At 49.4% G+C, this 26,189-nt stretch overlaps 2 protein-coding genes across 2 annotated transcripts in view; one reads left to right on the top strand and one right to left on the bottom strand.

Annotated features, from left to right (window-relative positions):
- The window catches only part of LOC123757143 (uncharacterized), a 344,783-nt gene that overhangs the window by 92,339 nt on the left and 226,255 nt on the right, over positions 1 to 26,189 (top strand). The window lies entirely within an intron of this gene.
- On the bottom strand, positions 295 to 3,357 carry LOC138367411 (uncharacterized). The gene has a single exon (XM_069329056.1). It carries the CDS (start codon positions 3,355 to 3,357, stop codon positions 295 to 297), a length of 3,063 nt encoding a protein of 1,020 aa, XP_069185157.1.

Below are 26,189 nucleotides of genomic sequence, written 5' to 3'. Positions count from 1 at the left end.
AGACTGCATTTTCAGAACATCAGTGATGAGTCAGGGGCCCCGCAATTTTTCAAACATCAATGACAGGTTAGGGGAGGTAGCAATTGTCAAACATCAATGATAGGTTAGGGGAGGTAGCAATTTTCAAACATCAATGTCAGGTTAGGGGAGGTAGCAATTTTTCAAACATCAATGACAGGTTAGGGGAGGTAGCAATTTTCAAACATCAATGTCAGGTTAGGGGAGGTAGCAATTTTCTAACCCAAAGATAGGTTAGGGGAGGTTGCAATGTTCCATCACTAATTTCTTCAGTCACTAATTGTGAGGATACGTCTTGTTCACCAGTGCATCGCGTTTTCCCCACATATTGAATATGGGATGGAATCCACGTCTCACAGGACGTGCAGCAGCAGCAGGTGCAGGTACATCCTCCTCCTCCTCCTCATTCTCTTCATGAATTTCTGCTCGAGGTATATCGGGGTGTCCATACGCCAAAGACTGTGTAGGACTCAGTACATAACGTTTATCGTCAAAGGCGGACAATCCACGTTTTGTAGTGAGACAGGTACACATACGGCCTTTAACATTCCTAATAGATCTGGATTGGAACCTCTGCCCAATATTTAACTCTAAAGCACTTTGGAAAGCAGCATGAGTGAGTTTAGACTGATGATAAGTGGGAATACCTTTACAACGACAGATCTGAACCTGATCTTGAGTGAGAATCGAGTACATTTTAGGCTTCAATGCAATGAGTTCTTTGATAATTTTGGCTCCCACTTCCGATTTTAACAAACCTAGTTGACCTTTGCGAGAGTCATCGAAATAGGGATTTTCAGGAGGGAAATTGCTGAAATCCATATGCTGAGATAAAGGCAGTTTATTTAATTCCTCAAAAGCATTTGGACAGCTTAATTCAATCAAATACGAATCTGTATCCGTATACAGCAATCTAGCTTTGTCTCCATAATGAGCTTTGACCGTATTGTACCAAAAATCATATAGGATCCTCATAGCTATTTGCAAGATCTGGAACCCCAAATAAGTTGGTGTATTGACTTTAAGTGATTGTTTCTTAACTGTGCAAATAACTCTGTCTTCACTTAACAAAATGCTCCGTTTGAAGAACGGATTGCGTGCATGCTTTTGGAATTTGTCTCGTGATGTAACTAAATAATGCTGATCGCCATATTTACTCACATTTGTCAAACTCTTGCCGTAAATTGCATTTGATACTAGCTTGAAAGCTTTACCCTTAATGGCGCAAGGTGTATTTGCACGTTCACGAGCATTTGTTTCGACAAATTCCTTAAGGTACTTGCTCTGTTGGAATTCATAAACTGCATTTACCTTAGCTACTTCCAATCCCAATTTCATCAGCATCTGAAGCAAATCCAAACTCACCAAGTAATCTTTTTGAGGGAGATGTGAAGCAATTAATTTATTGTTTTTCTTGGGGAGTTTACGATCTTCGGTATTTAAAATATGTTTGCTATAATCGGACAGAAGATCAGTTGAAATATTAGCATGTGACAGGGTTAAAGGTAAGTCATCGGTGTATCGAGCCACCTCAGGTGTGACATGCTTGGTATCACACATGACCCAATACCCTTTATCCCCATCACATGTAATATTTTCCAATCCTTGTTGGAGCCAATCATTGCATTCGGCAGCAGATAATTTACGGATCCCGCCTTGAGGAAGCAGTTCTGTCATACAGGTGGCGTATAAGCCATTAAAATCCAAATACAGAATATATTTATCAGTACTAGAAGGATCAGCACCCGTATGCTCATTTTGTACACTTGTGTGTTGCCGCACAACAGAGGTAAATCCGCCTCTTAGATTTCTGCGCAATACATCGTACAAATGGGGATCAGAAATAGAGTCCAAGACAACTTGGCTCTTAAACAAGAAAGCATCCCATGCAAAACTAGATAACGAGACATAGTGTGTAATGTCTAACTTGTACAGCTCAAGCATGGTCTTGCGCCATACAGTAAACACATCACACAATAATCCAGTATCTACTTTCAAATAGACCTTCAAATAATCCCCAATGGTCTTGCATTCCGCTAATCTGAAGACTTCTTTAGCCTGTGTATAATCGGTCTCGCTTATGGCCTCGTGTTTTAAACTATTGAAAAAGGCTTCGGGAGGAGGAAGAGCCGGTTCATTTAATTTCTCCAGAGATGAAATGTAGTCATAACAGAAGACCTGTTTGCCTGTCTTTAATAAATGGTGGGCAGCTACAGGGACGTCATCTAGCATAACTGAGGTGAAAGTGGTAGGTTTACCTTCCTTGATATGTTCTTTAGCTAGTTTTTCAAGCCCACCATTTAGTAAAGCCAGACTATCCATAAACCGAAGTTTACCGATATCCACTTTCATGAACTTAAATCCATCTTTGGAGGCAATGTCAATTTCACGGTTAGGGAGGTTAGACAATTCATTTAAAATTACCCCAAGGTCATAAGCTGCATTGTGAGAGAATGTATATAAATATTTATAAGAATTTCTACACAGCATGTTGCACCTTTGGCAATAGGCAGCTAGATAATTATTAAATTCAATAGCATGATCATGATGACGGTGCTTGTCTTTATCAGATTTAAATGGACTATAACACATTTCACATGTGGTCTGCCGTCTATAGGCTTGCCAATGTTCACGTGTCATAGATATTTTGTATGTAGGCATGGTAGATTTGATTCTCTTCCATGCTTTCTCTAAAGTATCTATGAAATGATTCACAGGGTCATCCCCCATATACGTTAATTTCTCTACAACCTCCAATTCCCTGTTGATGATGATAAAAGCATACGCCACAGCTTTGTGACGCTTCTCGATCATACCTTGGGGATTGGAGGGGTCCAACAAGCACTCGAAATCATAATATGCTGTGTGAGAAGGTCCATAAGCACGACCGTAATTTTGGAATTTGATTTTATGACCTTCAGGGTAAAATTTCAATGTTTGTTTAACTTCACATGACTCTTCATGATCCCGCATCGCATCAGGTGACAAATGAATTAAACACGAATGGCAAAAAATATGATTGCCTGGTGCTCTATTTGGATTGCCGCGCATGTTGCGGACATACTGATTGAAATCTTTAATGAGTACAAGATGCTGATCCTCTAGCATGAGCAAAGGTACTTTAGGAGCAGAATGTTCCCTGCCTTTTCTAGCTAAGCTAATGTAGTACCTATTATCTTCACGTGTAAGCACATAGATAAATATACTTAATTTATTTATATTTTCTATTTTATTTATATTATCGTACGTTATGGGTATTTCTATATCCTCACTCCAACGGACAAATCTAAGACACCACCTGGCTGACTTGGAACATCTGCGGATATTATCTAATGTCATCCCCTGAGCTAGACATATGTATGCGGCCAAACATTGGATCAAACATATATTTTGCTCGCCTTTAGGATTGAAAACATGTCTCGAACCACGCAATCTATCTGGATAAGGCACGTATTCTCCTAAGACGGATGGGATGCTGAACAGCTATAGAATTGATATAAAAACCAGAAATGCTCTGTATACCTAGACTCGAACCTTCTGTCTCGGCAAAGAACTCTTCTAACTTATTATCCAATTCAGCAATCCATTGATCTACGACAACACTAGCCTCATGCCTAGATACAGTGCGTTGTTCAGCCCTTATAGGTAACTCTCCCTCAAAATCAGGTTCATTTTCTTGATTAAGCCGTTGTAAATTAAAAGTAAAATCGGGGTATATCAAGAGGGCAGGAGGGAAATTGGGGTGAACGGCATCAAATAAGGATTCTATTTGCTGAATAAAATATTCACGATATATAGTCAAATAATGGGCAGGATCTCCTTGGGCATGATCTGGGATGCTATAAGAATGGCGTATGTACCCCCCATTGAAATTATTGATTACTTCAAGCACTTCAGGTTGAGGAGGAAGCAAAACATCTACCTGCCTGTTGCTGTTCCTGTTCCTGAGGTGGTGGTGGTGGAGAATTAGCAATAGGCTGGCTGGCATCCATATCGGAATCCTGCTTCCCAAACTAAATGCAGGGAGTCTTCTTCATCCTCCAGTTGAGAACCTATAAGTAACAAGAATAATGATTTTCAGTCAATAAAATTTAATATAGGGAGTTTAATAATAATAATGGCATTATTGTAATATGAAAATAATAATTAATGTGGATGTTACTTACGATTAGAACTTTCCCTGTTGTCATTATTTTCTGGTGTTGGTGAGCGAGTTCGGCTCGTGCTAGGCTCTTCACTACCTCCTCCACGAGGATATTCTTCCTCTACCTCCACTACCTGCTGAGTTGGCGAACCTAAAATCATATAAATGATCATGTGAATAATTAACGATGATAAATTAGATATTTTTATAAATATATCTGACAAGAATTGGGAATGGTATTGCAGAATAGTGTAATTGACTTACTTTCATATTGGACGCTTTGGTACGATGATGCATCTGAGTGCTCTGAATCAGAACTAGTATCAGACTCGGGGTCATCTAGATACATGCAAAATGGACATGCATCGGGGTGGCCACCTGTAGATTTTAATTAATATATATAGTTATACATATATATATTTTTATGGAATGCTGCATAGATGTATAGCTCTACAGCTAACTGTAAATACTAATTCACATATAAATTTTAGCTGCCGCAATTTAATAAAGAATGTATTTTTTGTTCAGAATATTAATATAAATAATATCTGATGCCGCTGTTAAGTCAATTTTTTTTTTCAATAGTAACTATAAATATGCTATAACTCACAACATATCTATGGGAAATTTCTACAGTTGTCATAACCACACTGATACTTACGGATAGAACAAATCACTTTGGAGCACGAGGGACAAATCTTATCAAAATGTCCACGAGGTATTTTAAAGCACTGCTCACAGTAAATAACGCACTGACGCCGAGGATTGGCGGTGAAGGTTATCCTACATTCAGCACATCTCGCCTGGCACAGGTGGAATGGCCCTAGTTTAGGAGCTTTGCAAAGTTCACAAATATACATGGTCGATTTGATAGATACAAGACAGCGAAGTTGGATATTGCACAAGTGCTGGAGCTAGTTCAGAGTGCTAGCACAGGAAGCCTGAGTTGGACTGTCCTTTGGGCTGGGGGGAGGTCCTTATAAGGAAAGCTTGACTGCTGCCAGATGTACGATTCTGCTTAAATTGCAGTACGACATTTGGGTTGCTGTTATACTTTTGTATTTATTACCGAATAATAATTACAGTCCGTGGTTGACTAAAATGTATATATATTTTAAACCTCTGATTAGGTTAGGTGGGGATGGATAGTCTAGTCATTTTTGAATAATAACATCAAATACACATGCTAGTAGGACGCCAAAGGTCGCATTGGTTGTCTGGTGACGTCATACATAGTTGACCAGTAAGGTACTGTAATACCTTCACACCTATATGCTAATGACCATCAATACATTATCCCTATACCTGAGGTCGCTTTTCACGATGTCACTAAACAACAACAATAACTGTTCTGTAGAATGTATTTGTTTGATATAAATAATATGTTAGGTTAGGTTAGGTTAGGAAGGTTTGATAGGGTTTATGAATAACAGACAATATAAGCAATGAGCGAAAATACGAGCTATTGTAGCTGAATATCAACTCTGATGAAGCACAGAGTATAGGTGAGGTATTAAGCTAGATTAAGAGTTCACACTTATGTGTGAACCTCCTGGGATCCGCATTTAGCCCGTTGACGCCTCGCGCCACATTAGGGATGATGACGTCACAAAAGGCGGTAACTGCAGAAGGCCTTATTTCAAAATATGAGAGGCTTGCTTTTACTGAATGAGTTTTTTTTATTTTATTTGTTAAATGCTACAGTATGGTGTGGGAGGTATGTTTTGGGGCGAATGTGAGATGTGCATAAGGATAGGGTCACTACCGAACTCGCATTGAAATCACCAATGCCCAGGCCTCTATTTTTTTTTAATATAAACGACTGATAGCAGTTTTATTTTTTGCCCTATGTATAATAAACAATCCTTCAAGAAAGATTGTCCAAGCTTAAATTACATTCTCTAGAACGATGACGAAGAAGAAATAGGGGTGACATGATAGAGGTGTGACTGAATGGTCATAGTAAAGGGGAATATTAATAACCTATTAAACGTATCAACATGAAACAGAACAGGAATGAATTGGATAAGTTATATATTTAGGAAAAAGACCTGGGTAAATACAGGCAGCAGGGGACGAACTTGAAAATACACACATAACTTCTTGCAGTGCTGAAGTTATGTTCTTCCCTCACATACATGATCCTCTTTGATAAATGTAATGGGTGATGGTTGGAAGTAAATATGAAATTAAAAATAGACTAGGGATGATGGTATTTTATATTAGGTTTCAAGGTTACTGTTGTATCGCAAAACACATGACTCATAGACCGGCTTTTTAATCCCCTTGAACGTGCCTGTGCAGGAACGCTGAGCGGCTAGCTGGTGACGTCATTGACCATTAGCAATGTCTGTGCAGGGTCACTGAGCCAACGAAATTTGGGGATGACTGGAGGCGGCCGTTTAATCCCCTTGAGCGAAAATGACAGGGGCCATAGAGCGACTTGTAGAAAACCCAGGGTGCGTAGACCGGCTCCTGAAAAACAAAAAAACGCACGGTCTATGTCGTACTTCAAGTTCGTGAAACTAGGGGTGCGTAGACAGGCCCCGGAAAAAAACCAAAACGGCCGGTCTAAAGTTGAAAATAACCTTGCGACGTAGAGCGGCAGTCGAAAAAAACAAAATTGCCGGTCTAAAAGTTGAAAATAGCCCTGCGACGTAGAGCGGCAGTCGAAAAAAAAACAAAATTGCCGGTCTAAAAGTTGAAAATAACCCTGCGACGTAGAGCGGCAGTCGAAAAAAAACAAAATTGCCGGTCTAAAAGTTGAAAATAACCCTGCGACGTAGAGCGGCAGTCGAAAAAAACAAAATTGCCGGTCTAAAAGTTGAAAATAACCCTGCGACGTAGAGCGGCAGTCGAAAAAAAACAAAATTGCCGGTCAAAAAGTTGAAAATAGCCCTGCGACGTAGACCGGCAGTCGAAAAAAACAAAATTGCCGGTCTAAAAGTTGAAAATACCCCTGCGACGTAGAGCGGCAGTCGAAAAAAACAAAATTGCCGCTCTAAAAGTTGAAAATAACCCTGAGACGTAGACCTGCAGTCGAAAAAAAACAAAATTGCCGGTCAAAAAGTTGAAAATAGCCCTGCGACGTAGACCGGCAGTCGAAAAAAACAAAATTGCCGGTCTAAAAGTTGAAAATACCCCTGCGACGTAGAGCGGCAGTCGAAAAAAACAAAATTGCCGCTCTACGTCGCACTTCCCACTACTCTGGGAGCGACCAGCAGGTGTGGACAACGCGCTCTCACATCAGTAAACACAGTAACCATGGTTGTTTATACAGGGTAATCAGTCGTACAAGGCTTGGGTACTTATGTTAGGTGGGATATCCATTACAAACTTTAAAAAGTCACGTATGTGTAACAAACATGACACTCACACACCTGAAGCTGAAACACACGCGTATTACTGAGAGGTGCACGCGCGTGTCCCCGCACACTCACACATTAAGGCAGTGATGTGGTGGAGGCTGACTGCATACACAGCTTCAAGTGTAGATATGATACAGCCCCGTAGGCTAGGAACCTGAACACCAGTTCATTGACAGTTGAGAGCCGGGACCAAGGAGCCAGAGCTTAACCCCCGCCAGCACAACTAGGTGAGAACCCCCACACAGTGCACTTGAGTAACTACTGGCATATTGACTTCTCACTTTCTGAGAACGGCTACCAGGAAGCCCGCGCCTCCTCAACACACAGATTACACCTCAATGAACCTTTTTATTCGTCACTAAGAAGCCTCCATAACTGACTGTGGTAAACAGTAGACCAGGCGGGTCTCCTTTAGTTTACTGGTTTACCCAGGTCTTTCCCCATGCTAAACGTACTCGGTTTATATTCTTTATTTCGAATTCTATTTACGGCAGATATATAAATCCTTGTTTCTATCTCCTTTGTAACACTCTTTTATACATATAGATAGTTCAGCAATGTTATCTCTAACTCTTCTTACCTGGATGGGGCTCTGGGAGTTCTTCTACTCTCCAAATCCAGCCCGATGGTCTGGCTTGATTTGTGAAAGCTTGGTTCACTAGGCTGTTGCTTGGAGCGGCCCGCAGGCCCACATACCCACTACAGCCCGGACCAACCGGCACTTCATGAAGAAAACTTGACTATTTTTTCTTGGAAAATTTCACTTTTGTACCGGTAATGTTTCTTATTCTGGCTGGGATGATAATGAACAGCCGTGGACCTCTGGTGTTCACAGTGTTCTCTGAGTGTGCCTATGGTGCCTCTAATCTTCATTGGCTCCATTCTGCATTTCCTGCCATATCGTTCGCCCAGTGTCACTGTATGATATTATACCAGTTCGCCCAGTATGATATTATTCTGTGCAAATTTGGGAATGTTAAATAACAACATACTGGAGTGACCGACAAGGCAGGAAAAAGCAGAATAGAGCCAATGAAGAGATGCCATTGGCACGATCAGATAACACTGTAGGAGAGGTTATAACAGATAACAGCTCTCCTTAAGGGCAGATAACATCAGAAGTCTTCGTCGTTCTAGATAATGGAAATTATTCTCCTTTCCTGTCTCCATGAGGAAGGTGTATAGTTCCTGGTGTTAACCTGTTAACATTAACTTTAGTCAACCTTTAACACACTCAAATGAATCTATGTCCATTCTTTAGTACGGTGACCAAAACTGGTGCACAATACATCCCCAAATTTATGCATTGATTTTGTGGCTAGAGATCCCAACCAATCATGGCTGATCTCAAATTTTTTTCACATTCTCATTTCAACATTGTCCAGCTGATATCTGGTAACTCCATTGTCACTATGATTGCGCACAGCCCCACATTTTTTCAGCGTTGAACTCCATCTCTTAATCTATCGCACGTGATAAAAGCCTCATGCTTTTAAAAGATCGCTTTTAACCTATTTCCAGTCACCTTCTGAATTTATTTCCCGCCCAGTTCTAATATCATATGTACACACACGCACACGCACACACGCACACACACACACACACACACACTCACACACACACACACACACACACACACACACACACACACACACACACACACACACACACACACACACACACACACAATTATGCTAAAATTATGAGAAGGATTAAACCAGAAGAGGATTGTTTGAGGCTTCAAGAAGACCTAGACAAGCTGAAGGAATGGTCGAACAAGTGGTTGTTAGAGTTTAACCCAACCAAATGTAATGTAATGAAGATAGGAGTAGGGAGCAGGAGGCCAGATACAAGGTATCATCTGGGAGAGGAAATTCTTCAGGAGTCAGAGAAGGAAAAAGACTTGGGGGTTGATATCACGCCAGACCTGTCTCCTGCAGCACATATCAAGCGGATAACATCAGCGGCATATGCCAGGCTGGCCAACATACGAACGGCATTCAAAAACTTGTGTAAAGAATCATTCAAAACTTTGTATACCACATATGTCAGGCCAATCCTGGAGTATGCAGCCCCAGCATGGAGTCCATATCTAGTCAAGGATAAGACTAAACTGGAAAAGGTTCAAAGGTTTGCCACCAGACTAGTACCCGAGCTGAGAGGTATGAGCTACGAGGAGAGACTAAGGGAATTAAACCTCACTTCGCTGGAAGACAGAAGAGTTAGGGGGGACATGATCACCACATTCAAGATTCTGAAGGGAATTGATAGGGTAGATAAAGACAGTCTATTTAACACAAGGGGAACACGCACAAGGGGACACAGGTGGAAACTGAGTGCCCAAATGAGCCACAGAGATATTAGAAAGAACTTTTTTAGTGTCAGAGTGGTTGACAAATGGAATGCATTAGGAAGTGATGTGGTGGAGGCTGACTCCATACACAGTTTCAAGTGTAGATATGACAGAGCCCGATAGGCTCAGGAATCTGTACACCTGTTGATTGACGGTTGAGAGGCGGGACCAAAGAGCCAGAGCTCAAACCCCGCAAACACAACTAGGTGAGTACAACTAGGTGAGTGCACACACACTCACATTCACACTCACACTCACACACACACACACATACACACACACACACACACACACACACACACAAATCAGGCAAGAAAGAGAAGGGTGGGCAGACTGCATATTTTTGGATTGTCAAAAAACCTTTGATACAGTACCACACAAGAGGCTAGTGAAAAAGCTGGAGATGCAGGCTGAAGTGAAAGGGAAGGTACTTCGTTGGATAAGGGAGTACCTAAGTAATAGAAGACAACGAGTCACTGTGAGGGGTGAAGTCTCGGATTGGCGTGACGTCACAAGTGGAGTCCCGCAGGGGTCAGTCCTTGGACCAATACTGTTTCTGATATGTGTAAATGATCTCCCAGAGGGTATAGAATCGTTTATCTCAATGTTTACTGATAATGCAAAAATTATGAGGAGGATTGAAACAGAGGATGATAGTAGAAGGCTACAAGATGACCTAGACAGACTGAATGAATGGTCCAACAAATGGCTGTTGAAGTTCAACCCGAGTATATGCAAAGTAATAAAACTAGGCGGTGGAAACAGGAGGCCAGACACAAGATACAGAATAGGAGATGAAGTACTTAATGAAACGGACAGAGAGAAAGATCTAGGAATTGATATCACACCAAACCTGTCTCTTAAAGCCCACATAAAAAGAATTACGTCTGCGGCATATGCAAGGCTGGCTAACATCAGAACTGCCTTCAGGAACCTGTGTAAGGAATCGTTTAGAATCTTGTACACCACATACGAAAGACCAATCCTGGAGTATGCGGCCCCAGCATGGAGCCCGTACCTTGTCAAGCACAAGACGAAGCTGGAAAAAGTTCAGAGGTATGCCACTAGACTGGTCCCGGAACTAAGAGGCATGAGTTACGAGGAAAGACTGCGGGAAATGCACCTCACGACACTGGAAGACAGATAAGTGAGGGGAGACATGATCACTACCTAAAAAATCCTCAGGGGAATTGACAGGGTAGACAAGGATAAACTATTCAACACTGGCGGGACGCGAACAAGGGGACACAGGTGGAAACTGAGTACCCACATGAGCCACAGGGACGATAGAAAGAGCTTTTTTAGTGTCAGAGTAGTTAACAGATTTAATGCATTAGGCAGAGATGTGGTGGAGGCTGACTCCATACACAGTTTCAAATGTAGATATGATAGAGCAAAATAGGCTCCGGAACCTGTACACCAGTTGATTGACGGTTGAGAGGCGGGCCCAAAGAGCCAAAGCTCAACCCCCGCAAGCACAATTAGGTGAGTACACATTCATTAAAAGCAATTTGTTGTTTAAGATTCGCTACCTGGAACAAAAAGTTCCAAGTAGCACGGGCTATGGTGAGCCCTTTGTTAAAACTAAGCTGCAGGTAAAGGATAATATTCAGAGGTTGAAAATGGGGGACAGATACACGGAAAATGAAAAGGAAATGTGTGAAACATTAAACGAAAAGTTCCAAAGTGTGTTTGTACAAAATGAAATCTTCAGAGAATCAGACTCAATAAGAATTCCAGAGAACAACATCGAGCACATAGAGGTGTCTAGAGACGAAGTGGAAAATATGCTAAAGGAGCTCGGGAGGAACAAAGCAGCTGGCCCAGATGGAGTTTCACCATGGGTTCTAAGAGAATGTGCACCTGAGCTCAGCATTCCACTTCACCTGATCTTTCAGGCATCCCTGTGTACAGGAGTCGTAGCAGACGTGTGGAAAAAGGCTAACATAGTTCCAATCTACAAAAGTGGAAGGAGGGAAGATCCCCTTAATTATAGACCTGTATCATTGACAAGTGTAATAGTCAAAATATTGGAAAACTAATAAAAACTAAATGGGTAGAACACCTGGAAAGAAATGATATAATATCAGACAGACAGTATGGTTTTCGATCTGGAAGATCCTGTGTATCGAATTTACTCAGTTTTTATGATCGAGCCACAGAGATATTACAGGAAAGAGATGGTTGGGTTGACTGCATCTATCTGGACCTAAAAAAGGCTTTCGACAGAGTTCCACATAAGAGGTTGTTCTGGAAACTGGAAAATATTGGAGGGGTGACAGGTAAGCTTCTAACATGGATGAAAAATTTTCTGACTGATAGAAAAATGAGGGCTGTGATCAGAGGCAATGTATCGGAATGGAGAAATGTCACAAGTGGAGTACCACAGGGTTCAGTTCTTGCACCAGTGATGTTTATTGTCTACATAAATGATCTACCAGTTGGTATACAGAATTATATGAACATGTTTGCTGATGATGCTATGATAATAGAAAGGATAAGAAACTTAGATGATTGTCATGCCCTTCAAGAAGACCTGGACAAAATAAGTATATGGAGCACCACCTGGCAAATGGAATTTAATGTTAATAAATGTCATGTTATGGAATGTGGAATAGGAGAACATAGACCCCATACAACCTATATATTATGTGAGAAATCTTTAAAGAATTCTGATAAAGAAAGAGATCTAGGGGTGGTTCTAGATAGAAAACTATCACCTGAGGACCACATAAAGAATATTGTGCAAGGAGCCTATTCCACGCTTTCTAACTTCAGAATTGCTTTTAAATACATGGATGGCGATATACTAAGAAACTGTTCACGACTTTTGTTAGGCCAACGCTAGAATATGCAGCGGTTGTGTGGTGCCCATATCTTAAGAAGCACATCAACAAACTGGAAAAGGTGCAAAGACATGCTACTAAGTGGCTCCCAGAACTGAAGGGCAAGAGCTACGAGGAGAGGTTACAGGCATTAAATATGCCAAAACTAGAAGACAGAAGAAAAAGAGGTGATATGATCATTACATACAAAATAGTAACAGGAATTGATAAAATCTGTGTGTAAGATTTTCTGAGACCTGGAACTTTAAGAACAAGAGGTCATAGATTTAAACAAACTAAACACAGATGCCGAAGAAATATCAGAAAATTCACTTTCACAAACAGAGTGGTAGACGGTTGGAACAAGTTAGGTGAGAAGGTGGTGGAGGCCAAGACCGTCAGTAGTTTCAAAGCGTTATATGACAAAGAGTGCTGGGAAGACGGGACACCACGAGCGTAGCTCTCATCCTGTAACTACACTTAGGTAATTACACACACACACCACGGGCGGGTGATGGGTGAGTGGACAGCACGCTGGATACGTAGTCCTGTGGTTCGGGTTTCGATTCCTGGCACCGGCGGAAACAGATGGGCAGAGTTTCTTTCACCCTGATTCCACTGTTACCTAGCAGTATATATGTACCTGGGAGTTAGACAGCTGTTACGGGCTGCTTCCTATGTGTGTGTGTGTGTGTGTGTGTGTGTGTGTGTGTGTGTGTGTGTGTGTGTGTGTGTGTGTGTGTGTGTGTGTTTACTAGTTGTGTTTTTACGGGGGTTGAGCTTTGCTCTTTCGGCCCGCCTCTCAACTGTCAATCAACTGTTTACTAACTACTTTTTTTTTTTTCCACACCACACACAGACACACACACACACACACACCCCAGGAAGCAGCCCGTGACAGCTGACTAACTCCCAGGTACCTATTTACTGCTAGGAAACAGGGGCATTCAGGGTGAATGAAACTTTGCCCATTTGTTTCTGCCTCGTGCGGGAATCGAACCCGCGCCACAGAATTACGAATCCTGCGCGCTATCCACCAGGCTACGAGGCCCCCACCCGTAGTGTGTGTGTGTGTGCGTGTGTGTGTGTGTGTGTGTGTGTGTGTGTGTGTGTGTGTGTGTGTGTGTGTGTGTGTGTGTGTGTGTATACTCACCTATTTGTGCTTGTGGGGGTTGAGCTTTGGCTCTTTGGTCCCGTCTCTCAACTGGTGTACAGATTCCTGAGCCTTCTGGGCTCTATCATATCTACATTTAAAACTGTGTATGGAGTCAGCCTCCACCACATCACTGCCTAATGCATTCCATCTGTTAACTACTCTGACACTGAAAAAGTTCCTTCTAACATCTCTGTGGCTCATGTGGGTACTCAGTTTCCACCTGTGTCCCCTTGTTCGCGTCCCACCAGTGTTGAATAGTTCATCCTTGTTTACCCAGTCGATTCCTCTGAGGATTTTGTAGGTTGTGATCATATCTCCCCTTACTCTTCACTCATGCCTCTTAGTTCTGGGACTAGTGTAGTGGCATACTTCTTAACTTTTTCCCAGCTTCGTCTTGTGCTTGACAAGGTACGGGCTTCATGCTGGGGCCGCATACTCCAGGATTGGTCTTACATATGTGGCATACAAGATTCTGAAAGATTCCTTACACAGGTTCCTGAAGGCAGTTCTGATGTTAGCCAGCCTCGCATATGCCGCAGACGTATTTTTTTTTATGTGGGCTTCAGGAGACAGGTTTGGTGTGATATCAACTCCTAGATCTTTCTCTCTTTCCGTTTCATTAAGTACTTCATCTCCTATTCTGTATCCTGTGTCTGGCCTCCTGTTTCCACCGCCTAGTTTCATTACTTTGCATTTACTCGGGTTAAAATTTAGCATCCATTTGTTGGACCATTTATTCAGTCCGTCAATGTCATCTTGTAGCCTCCTCCTATCATCCTGTTTCAATCCTCCTCATAATTTTTGTATCATCAGAAAACATTGTGTGTGTGTGTGTGTGTGTGTGTGTGTGTGTGTGTGTGTGTGTGTGTGTGTGTGTGTGTGTGTGTGTGTGTGTGTGTGTGTGTGTGTGTGTGTGTGTGTGTGTGTGTGTGTGTGTGTGTGTGTGTGTGTGTGTGTGTGTGTGTGTGTGTGTGTGTGTGTGTGTACTCACCTATTTGTACTCGCCTATTTGCGTTTTCGGGGGTTGAGCTTTGGCTCTTTAGTCCCGCCTCTCAACTGTCAATCAACTGGTGTACAGATTCCTGAGCCTACTGGGCTTTATCATATCTACATTTCAACCTGTGTATGGAGTCAGCCTCCACCACATCACTGCCTACTGCATTCCATTTGTTAACTACTTTGACACTGAAAAAGTTCTTTCTAACGTCTCTGTGGCTCATTTGAGTACTTAGCTTCCACCTGTGTCCCCTTGTTCGTGTCCCACCCGTGCTGAAGAGTTTGTCTTTGTCCACCCTGTCAATTCCCCTGAGAATATTGTAGGTGGTTATCATGTCTCCCCTTACTCTTCTGTCTTCCAGGGATGTGAGTTTCAGCTCCTTGAGGCCTTTCTCGTAGCTCATACCTCTCAGTTCCGGGACGAGTCTGGTGACATACCGCTGATTCTTCTCTAACTTTGTCTTGTGTTTAACTAGGTATGGACTCCAAGCTGGAGGTGCATATTCCAGGATTGGTCTCACATAAGTAGTATACAGGGTCCTCAACGATTCCTTACATAAGTTTCTAGAGGCAGTTCTTATGTTGGCCAGTCTAGCATATGCCGCTGATGATATCCTTTTGATGTGGGCCTCTGGGGACAGGTTCGGTGTGATACCAACCCCCAGATCTTTCTCTCTATTTGACTCTTGCAGTATTTTACCTCCCAGATGGTACCTTGTGTTCAGCCTCCTGCTCCCTTCGCCTAATTTCATGATTTTGCACTTTCCTGAGTTGAACTTTAGTAGCCATTTTCTAGACCATTCCTCCAGCCTGTCCAGGTCGTCCTGTAGTCTCTGTTTTTCATCATCTGTCTTGATTCTTCTCATAATTTTTGCATCATCAGCAAACATTGAGAGGAATGAGTCTATACCCTCTGGAAGGTCGTTTACATATATTATAAACAGGATGGGTCCAAGTACTGAGCCCTGTGGGACTCCGCTGGTGACATCTCGCCACTCTGATGTCTCCCCCCTCACAGTTACTCGCTGTTTCCTGTTGCTTAAGTGCTCCCTTATCCACTGGAGTACCTTTCCTTTTACTCCTGCCTGTTGCTCCAACTTTTGTAACAGCCTTTTATGGGGTACTGTGTCAACAGCTTTCTGATAGTCCAAGAAAATGCAGTCTGCCCACCCTTATCTTTCTTGCCTAACTGTTGTTGCTTGGTCATAGAATTCTATTAACCCTGTGAGGCAGGATTTACCATCTCTGAACCCATGTTGGTGGTGTGTTACACAACTATTTCCCTCCAGATGTTCTACGAGCCTTTTCCTCACGATCTTCTCCATCACCTTGCATGGTATACAAGATAGGGAAACTGGCCTGTAGTTCAGTGCCTCTTGTTCAGTGCCAGTGCCCATTTTGTATATTGGGACTACATTAGCTGTCTTCCAGCTTTCCGGTAGGTCTCCTATTTCCAGTGACCTGTTATACACCATAGAGAGTGGCACACTTAGTGCTTCTGCACCTTCTTTTAGTATCCACGGTGAGATTCTGTCAGGTCCAACAGCCTTTGTCACATCCAACTCCAACAGATTCCTTTTGACCTCATCACTGGTGAGGTCAAATTACTCCAAGGTTGCTTGGTTTGTCGCCTCCTTATTTAGTGCAGGGGCTTCTCCGTATTCTATTATGAAGACCTCCTGGAATCTCTTGTTGACTTCTTCACACACCTCCTTGTCATTCTCCATGTATCTATTCTTCCCTTTTCTCAGTTTCATCACTTGTTCCTTTCACTGCTGTTTTCCTCCTGATGTGACTGTGGAGCAGCTTTGGTTGGGTCTTGGCTTTACTCGCGATGCCATTTTCATACTGTCTCTCTGCTTCCCTCCTCACTCTGCGGTACTCATTTCTTGCCCTCTGGTACCTCTCCCTGCTCTCTGGTGTTCCGTTATTCCTTTAGTTTCTCCATGTTCTTTTACTCACTTGCTTCGCTACCTTGCATTCCTGGTTGAACCCTGGATTCTTCTGTTGCTTTTCGCTTTTCTCCTTTTGGACCGGGACAAATCTATCTGCAGCTTCCTGGCACTTCTGGGTGACATAGTCCATCAAATCTTGTACCTTCTTCTCTCTGTTCTGTTTCACATGGTATTCCCCTTAGGAAGTTCCTCATCTCATCATATTTTCCTTTTCGGTATTTCAGTCTTTTCCCTTCCGATCCCATCCTTGGATAGGTTATCCCTACCTCCACCAGATACTCAAATGTCAACACACTGTGGTCACTCATTCTTATGGGAGCTTCAAACTTGACTTCTTTTATTTCTGACTCATTCAAGGTGAATATCAGGTCGAGTCTAGCTGGTTCGTCATTGCCTCTCATTCTTGTGGGTTCCCTGACATGTTGGCTCAGAAAGTTCCTTGTTGCCACTTCCAAGAGTTTAGCTCTCCATACATCTGCACCTCCATGTGGGTTCTCATTCTCCCAGTCTATCTTTCCATGGTTGAAATCGCCCATGATTAAGAGTCTTGAGCCATTCCTGCAGGCAATTGAAGCTGCTGCTTTATTATATTAATGGTTGCCATGTTGTTCTTATCAAACTCCTGTCTAGGTCTTCTGTCATTTAGTGGAGGGGTTGTAAATGACTGCCACTATTATCTAAGGTCCACCCATTGTTATAGTTCCTGTTATGTAATCTATGAACCCGTCACAGCCCGGAATTTCAATCTCATCAAAGCTCCAGTCCTTGTATGTGTATTGTGTGTGTGTGTGTGTGTTAGGGGGGGGAGGTGTTTGAAGAAAATGTTAATAGTTAGTAACAGTTGATTGACAGTTGAGAGCGGGCCGAAAGAGCAGAGCTCAACCCCCGCAACCACAACTAGGTGAATATACACACACACACACACACACACACACACACACACACACACACACACACACACACACACACACACATAAATACTTCATGAAACGGACAGAGAGAAAGATTTAAGAGTTGATATCACACCAAACCTGTCTCCTGAAGCCCACATCTAAAGAATTACATCAACGGCATACGCGAGGCTGGCTAACATCAGAACAGCGTTCAGGAACCTGTGTAAGGAATCATTCAGAGCCTTGTATACCACATATGTAAGACCAATCTTGGCGTATGCAGCCCCAGCATGGAACCCGTACCTTGTTAAACACAAGACGAAGCTGGAAAAAATTCAGAGGTATGCCACTAGACTAGTCCCAGAACTAAGAGGCATGAGTTACGAGGAAAGGCTGCGGGAAATGCACCTTACGACACTGGAAGACAGAACAGTAAGGGGAGACGTGATCACTACCTACAAAAGTCTCAGAGGAATTGACAGGGTAGATAAGTATCAATTTTTTAACACGGGTAGTACGCGAACAAGGGGACACAGGTGGAAACTGAGTACCCACATGAGCCACAGGGACGTTAGAAAGAACTTTTTCAGTGTCAGAGTAGTTAACAGATGAAATGCATTAGGCAGTGATGTGGTGGAGGCTGACTCCATACACAGTTTCAAATGTAGATATGATAGAGCCCAGTAGGCTCAGAATCTGTAAACCTGTTGATTGACAGTTAAGAGGCGGGACCAAAGAGCCAGAACTCAACCCCCGCAAGCACAACTAGGTGAGTACACACCTTCCTTTTCATCAACATATACCGGGAGCTGCTCGGTAGGGGTCAGACTAATTATTTTTTTCCATGTGGGGTCAAGTTTCACCCTTCTGCGCCTCCACCACCACGCCCTCTCCCTGGACCACCACCACCACCACCACCACACCCTCTCCCTGGACCACCACCACGCCCTCTCCCTGGACCACCACCACCACCACCACACCCTCTCCCTGGACCACCACCACCACCACCACACCCTCTCCCTGGACCACCACCACCACACCCTCTCCCTGGACCACCACCACGCCCTCTCCCTGGACCACCACCACCACCACCACACCCTCTCCCTGGACCACCACCACCACCACCACACCCTCTCCCTGGACCACCACCACCACACCCTCTCCCTGGACCACTACCACCACACACTCTCCCTGGACCAACACCACCACCACACCCTCTCCCTGGACCACCACCAACACCACACCCTCTCCCTGGACCACCACCACCACCACACCCTCTCCCTGGACCACCACCACCACACACTCTCCCTGGACCACCACCACCACCACACCCTCTCCCTGGACCACCACCACCACCACACCCTCTCCCTGGACCACCACCACCACCACACCCTCTCCCTGGAACACCACCACGCCCTCTCCCTGGACCACCACCACCACCACACCCTCTCCCTGGACCACCACCACCACACCCTCTCCCTGGACCACCACCACCACCACACCCTCTCCCTGGACCACCACCACCACCACCACACCCTCTCCCAGGACCACCACCACCACACCCTCTCCCTGGACCACCACCACCACCACACCCTCTCCCTGGACCACCTCCACCACCACCACCACCACACCCTCTCCCTGGACCACCACCACCACACCCTCTCCCTGGACCACCACCACCACACCCTCTCCCTGGACCACCACCACCACACCCTCTCCCTGGACCACCACCACCACACCCTCTCCCTGGACCACCACCACCACCACGCCCTCTCCCACCACCACCACCACCACCACCACCACTCCCTCTCCATGGACCACCACCACCACCACACCCTCTCCCTAGACCACCACCATCACCACGCCCTCTCCCTGAACCACCACCACCCCCACCACACCCTCTCCCTGGACCACCACCACCACACCCTCTCCCTGGACCACCACCACCACCACCACCACACCCTCTCCTTAGTCCACCACCACCACGCCCTCTCCCTGGACCACCACCACACCCTCTCCCTGGACCACCACCACCACACCCTGTCCCTGGACCACCACCACCACACCCTCTCCCTGGACCACCACCACCACGCCCTCTCCCTGGACCACCACCACCACACCCTCTCCCTAGACCACCACCACCACCACACCCTCGCCCTGGACCACCACCACCACCACACCCTCTCCCTGGACCACCACCACCACCACACCCTCTCCCTGGACCACCACCACCACCACACCCTCTCCCTGGACCACCACCACACCCTCTCCCTGGACCACCACCACCATCACACCCTCTCCCTGGACCACCACCACCACCACGCCCTCTCCCTGGACCATCACCACCATCACGCCCTCTCTCTGGACCACCACTACCACCAAGCCCTCTCCCTGGACCACCACCACCACGCCCTCTCCCTGGACCACCACCACCACCACACCCTCTCCCTGGACCACTACCACCACACCCTGTCCCTGGACCACCACACCCTCTCCCTGGACCACCACCACCACCACCACACCCTCTCCCTGGACCACCACCACCACCGCCACACCCTCTCCCTGGACCACCACCACCACACCCTCTCCCTGGACCACCACCACCACACCCTCTCCCTGGACCACCAGCACCACCACCACACCCTCTCCCTGGACCACCACCACCACCACCACCACCACACCCTCTCCCTGGACCACCACCACCACCACCACCACCACCACACCCTCTCCCTGGACCACCACCACCACACCCTCTCCCTGGACCACCACCACCACACCCTCTCCCTGGACCACCACCACCACCACACCCTCTCCCTGGGCCACCACCACCACACACTCTCCCTGGACCACCACCACCACCACAACCTCTCCCTGGACCACCACCACCACACCCTCTCCCTGGACCACCACCACCACACCCTCTCCCTGGACCACCACCACCACCACACCCTCTCCCTGGACCACCACCACCACGCCCTCTCCCTGGACCACCACCACCACACCCTCTCCCTGGACCACCTCCACCACCACCACCATCACACCCTCTCCCTGGACCACCACCACCACACCCTAACACAGGACCACCACCACCACCACACACCCTCTCCCTGGACCACCACCACCACGCCCTCTCCCTGGACCACCACCACCACACCGTCTCCCTAGACCACCACCACCACCACACCCTCTCCCTGGACCACCACCACCACACCCTCTCCCTGGACCACCACCACCACCACACCCTCTCCCTGGACCACCAGCACCACCACACCCTCTCCCTAGACCACCACCACCACCACACCCTCTCCCTGGACCACCACCACACCCTCTCCCTGGACCACCACCACGCCCTCTCCCTGGACCACCACCACCACCACACCCTCTCCCTGGACCACCAGCACCACCACACCCTCTCCCTAGACCACCACCACCACCACACCCTCTCCCTGGACCACCACCACCACACCCTCTCCCTGGACCACCACCACCACCACACCCTCTCTTTGGACCACCACCACGCCCTCTCCCTGGACCACCACCACCACACCCTCTCTCTGGACCACCACCACCACAACACCCTCTCCCTGGACCACCACTACCACAACACCCTCTCCCTGGACCACCACCACCACCACACCTCCTCCCTGGACCACCACCACCACACCCTCTCCCTGGAGCACCACCACCACACCCTCTCCCTGGACCACCACCACCACCACCACCACGCCCTCTCCCTGGACCACCACCACCACTACACCCTCTCCCTGGACCACCACCACCACCACACCCTCTCCCTGGAGCACCACCACCACCACCACACCCTCTCCCTGGACCACCACCACCACCACCACACCCTCTCCCTGGACCACCACCACCACACCCTCTCCCTGGACCACCACCACGCCCTCTCCCTGGACCACCACCACACCCTCTCCCTGGACCACCACCACCACACCCTCTCCCTGGACCACCACCACCACCACACCCTCTCCCTGGACCACCACCACCACCACACCCTCTCCCTGGACCACCACCACCACCACACCTTCTCCCTGGACCACCACCACCACCACGCCCTCTCCCTGGACCACCACCACCACCACACCCTCTCCCTGGACCACCACCACCACCACACCCTCTCCCTGGACCATCACCACCACCACACCCTCTCCCTGGACCACCACCACCACCACACCCTCTCCCTGGACCACCACCACCACCACACCCTCTCCCTGGACCACCACCACCACCACACCCTCTCCCTGGACCACCACCACCATACCCTCTCCCTGGACCACCACCACCACCACCACACCCTCTCCCTGGACCACCACCACCACAACACCCTCTCCCTGGACCACCACCACCACCACACCCTCTCCCTGGACCACCACCACCACCACACCCTCTCCCTGGACCACCACCACCACACCCTCTCCCTGGACCACCACCACCACCACACCCTCTCCCTGGACCACCACCACCACCACACCTTCTCCCTGGACCACCACCACCACCACACCCTCTCCCTGGACCACCACCACCACCACATCCTCTCCCTGGACCACCACCACCACCACGCCCTCTCCCTGGACCACCACCACCACCACGCCCTCTCCCTGGACCACCACCACCACCACCACACCCTCTCCCTGGACCACCACCACCACCACACCCTCTCCCTGGACCACCACCACCACACCCTCTCCCTGGACCACCACCACCACCACACCCTCTCCCTGGACCACCACCATCACCACACCCTCTCCCTGGACCACCACCACCATACCCTCTCCCTGGACCACCACCACCACCACCACACCCTCTCCCTGGACCACCACCACCACAACACCCTCTCCCTGGACCACCACCACCACCACACCCTCTCCCTGGACCACCACCACCACACCCTCTCCCTGGACCACCACCACCACCACACCCTCTCCCTGGACCACCACCACCACCACACCCTCTCCCTGGACCACCACCACCACCACGCCCTCTCCCTGGACCACCACCACCACCACACCCTCTCCCTGGACCACCACCACCACACCCTCTCCCTGGACCACCACCACCACCACACCCTCTCCCTGGACCACCACCACCACCACACCCTCTCCCTGGACCACCACCACCACCACACCCTCTCCCTGGACCACCACCACCACCACACCCTCTCCCTGGACCACCACCACCACCACACCCTCTCCCTGGACCACCACCACCACCACACCCTCTCCCTGGACCACCACCACCACACCCTCTCCCTGGACCACCACCACACACCCTCTCCCTGGACCACCACCACCACCACACCCTCTCCCTGGACCACCACCACCACCACACCCTCTCCCTGGACCACCACCACCACACCCTCTCCCTGGACCACCACCACCACCACACCCTCTCCCTGGACCACCACCACTACCACACCCTCTCCATGGACCACTACCACCACCACACCCTCTCCCTGGACCACCACCACACCCTCTCCCTGGACCACCACCACCACACCCTCTCCCTGGACCACCACCACCACCACACCCTCTCCCTGGACCACCACCACCACCACACCCTCTCCCTGGACCACCACCACCACACCCTTCTCCCTGGACCACCACCACCACCACACCCTCTCCCTGGACCACCACCACCACCACACCTTCTCCCTGGACCACCACCACCACCACACCCTCTCCCTGGACCACCACCACCACCACATCCTCTCCCTGGACCATCACCACCACCACGCCCTCTCCCTGGAACACCACCACCACCACGCCCTCTCCCTGGACCACCACCACCACCACCACACCCTCTCCCTGGACCACCACCACCACCACACCCTCTCCCTGGACCACCACCACCACACCCTCTCCCTGGACCACCACCACCACCACACCCTCTCCCTGGACCACCACCACCACCACACCCTCTCCCTGGACCACCACCACCACACCCTCTCCCTGGACCACCACCACCACCACCACACCCTCTCCCTGGACCACCACCACCACAACACCCTCTCCCTGGACCACCACCACCACCACACCCTCTCCCTGGACCACCACCACCACACCCTCTCCCTGGACCACCACCACCACCACACCCTCTCCCTGGACCACCACCACCACCACACCCTCTCCCTGGACCACCACCACCACCACGCCCTCTCCCTGGACCACCACCACCACCACACCCTCTCCCTGGACCACCACCACCACACCCTCTCCCTGGACCACCACCACCACCACACCCTCTCCCTGGACCACCACCACCACCACACCCTCTCCCTGGACCACCACCACCACCACACCCTCTCCCTGGACCACCACCACCACCACACCCTCTCCCTGGACCACCACCACCACCACACCCTCTCCCTGGACCACCACCACCACCACACCCTCTCCCTGGACCACCACCACCACACCCTCTCCCTGGACCACCACCACACCCTCTCCCTGGACCACCACCACCACCACACCCTCTCCCTGGACCACCACCACCACCACACCCTCTCCCTGGACCACCACCACCACACCCTCTCCCTGGACCACCACCACCACCACACCCTCTCCCTGGACCACCACCACTACCACACCCTCTCCCTGGACCACTACCACCACCACACCCTCTCCCTGGACCACCACCACACCCTCTCCCTGGACCACCACCACCACACCCTCTCCCTGGACCACCACCACCACCACACCCTCTCCCTGGACCACCACCACCCCACCACCACACCCTCTCCCTGGACCACCACCACTACCACACCCTCTCCATGGACCACTACCACCACCACACCCTCTCCCTGGACCACCACCACACCCTCTCCCTGGACCACCACCACCACACCCTCTCCCTGGACCACCACCACCACCACACCCTCTCCCTGGACCACCACCACCACCACACCCTCTCCCTGGACCACCACCACCACACCTTCTCCCTGGACCACCACCACCACCACACCCTCTCCCTGGACCACCACCACCACCACACCTTCTCCCTGGACCACCACCACCACCACACCCTCTCCCTGGACCACCACCACCACCACATCCTCTCCCTGGACCATCACCACCACCACGCCCTCTCCCTGGACCACCACCACCACCACGCCCTCTCCCTGGACCACCACCACCACCACCACACCCTCTCCCTGGACCACCACCACCACCACACCCTCTCCCTGGACCACCACCACCACACCCTCTCCCTGGACCACCACCACCACCACACCCTCTCCCTGGACCACCACCACCACCACACCCTCTCCCTGGACCACCACCACCATACCCTCTCCCTGGACCACCACCACCACCACCACACCCTCTCCCTGGACCACCACAACACCCTCTCCCTGGACCACCACCACCACCACACCCTCTCCCTGGACCACCACCACCACACCCTCTCCCTGGACCACCACCACCACCACACCCTCTCCCTGGACCACCACCACCACCACACCCTCTCCCTGGACCACCACCACCACCACGCCCTCTCCCTGGACCACCACCACCACCACACCCTCTCCCTGGACCACCACCACCACACCCTCTCCCTGGACCACCACCACCACCACACCCTCTCCCTGGACCACCACCACCACCACACCCTCTCCCTGGACCACCACCACCACCACCACACCCTCTCCCTGGACCACCACCACCACCACACCCTCTCCCTGGACCACCACCACCACCACACCCTCTCCCTGGACCACCACCACCACCACACCCTCTCCCTGGACCACCACCACCACACCCTCTCCCTGGACCACCACCACACCCTCTCCCTGGACCACCACCACCACCACACCCTCTCCCTGGACCACCACCACCACCACACCCTCTCCCTGGACCACCACCACCACACCCTCTCCCTGGACCACCACCACCACCACACCCTCTCCCTGGACCACCACCACTACCACACCCTCTCCCTGGACCACTACCACCACCACACCCTCTCCCTGGACCACCACCACACCCTCTCCCTGGACCACCACCACCACACCCTCTCCCTGGACCACCACCACCACCACACCCTCTCCCTGGACCACCACCACCCCACCACCACACCCTCTCCCTGGACCACCACCACCACCACACCCTCTCCCTGGACCACCTCCACCACCACCACCACCACACCCTCTCCCTGGACCACCACCACCACACCCTCTCCCTGGACCACCACTACACCCTCTCCCTGGACCACCACCACCACCACACCCTCTCCCTGGACCACCACCACCACACCCTCTCCCTGGACCACCACTACCACCACACCCTCTCCCTGGACCACCACCACCACCACACCCTCTCCCTGGACCACCACCACACCCTCTTCCTGGACCACCACCACCACCACACCCTCTCCCTGGACCACCACCACCACACCCTCTCCCTGGACCACCACCACCACCACACCCTCTCCCTGGACCACCACCACCACACCCTCTCCCTG

The sequence above is a fragment of the Procambarus clarkii genome, chromosome 22, assembly GCF_040958095.1.
Source record: "Procambarus clarkii isolate CNS0578487 chromosome 22, FALCON_Pclarkii_2.0, whole genome shotgun sequence".
Lineage (NCBI taxonomy): Eukaryota > Metazoa > Arthropoda > Malacostraca > Decapoda > Cambaridae > Procambarus > Procambarus clarkii.
The sequence above is the reverse complement of the archived record's forward strand: the minus strand, read 5'-3'. Positions and strand labels throughout refer to the sequence as shown.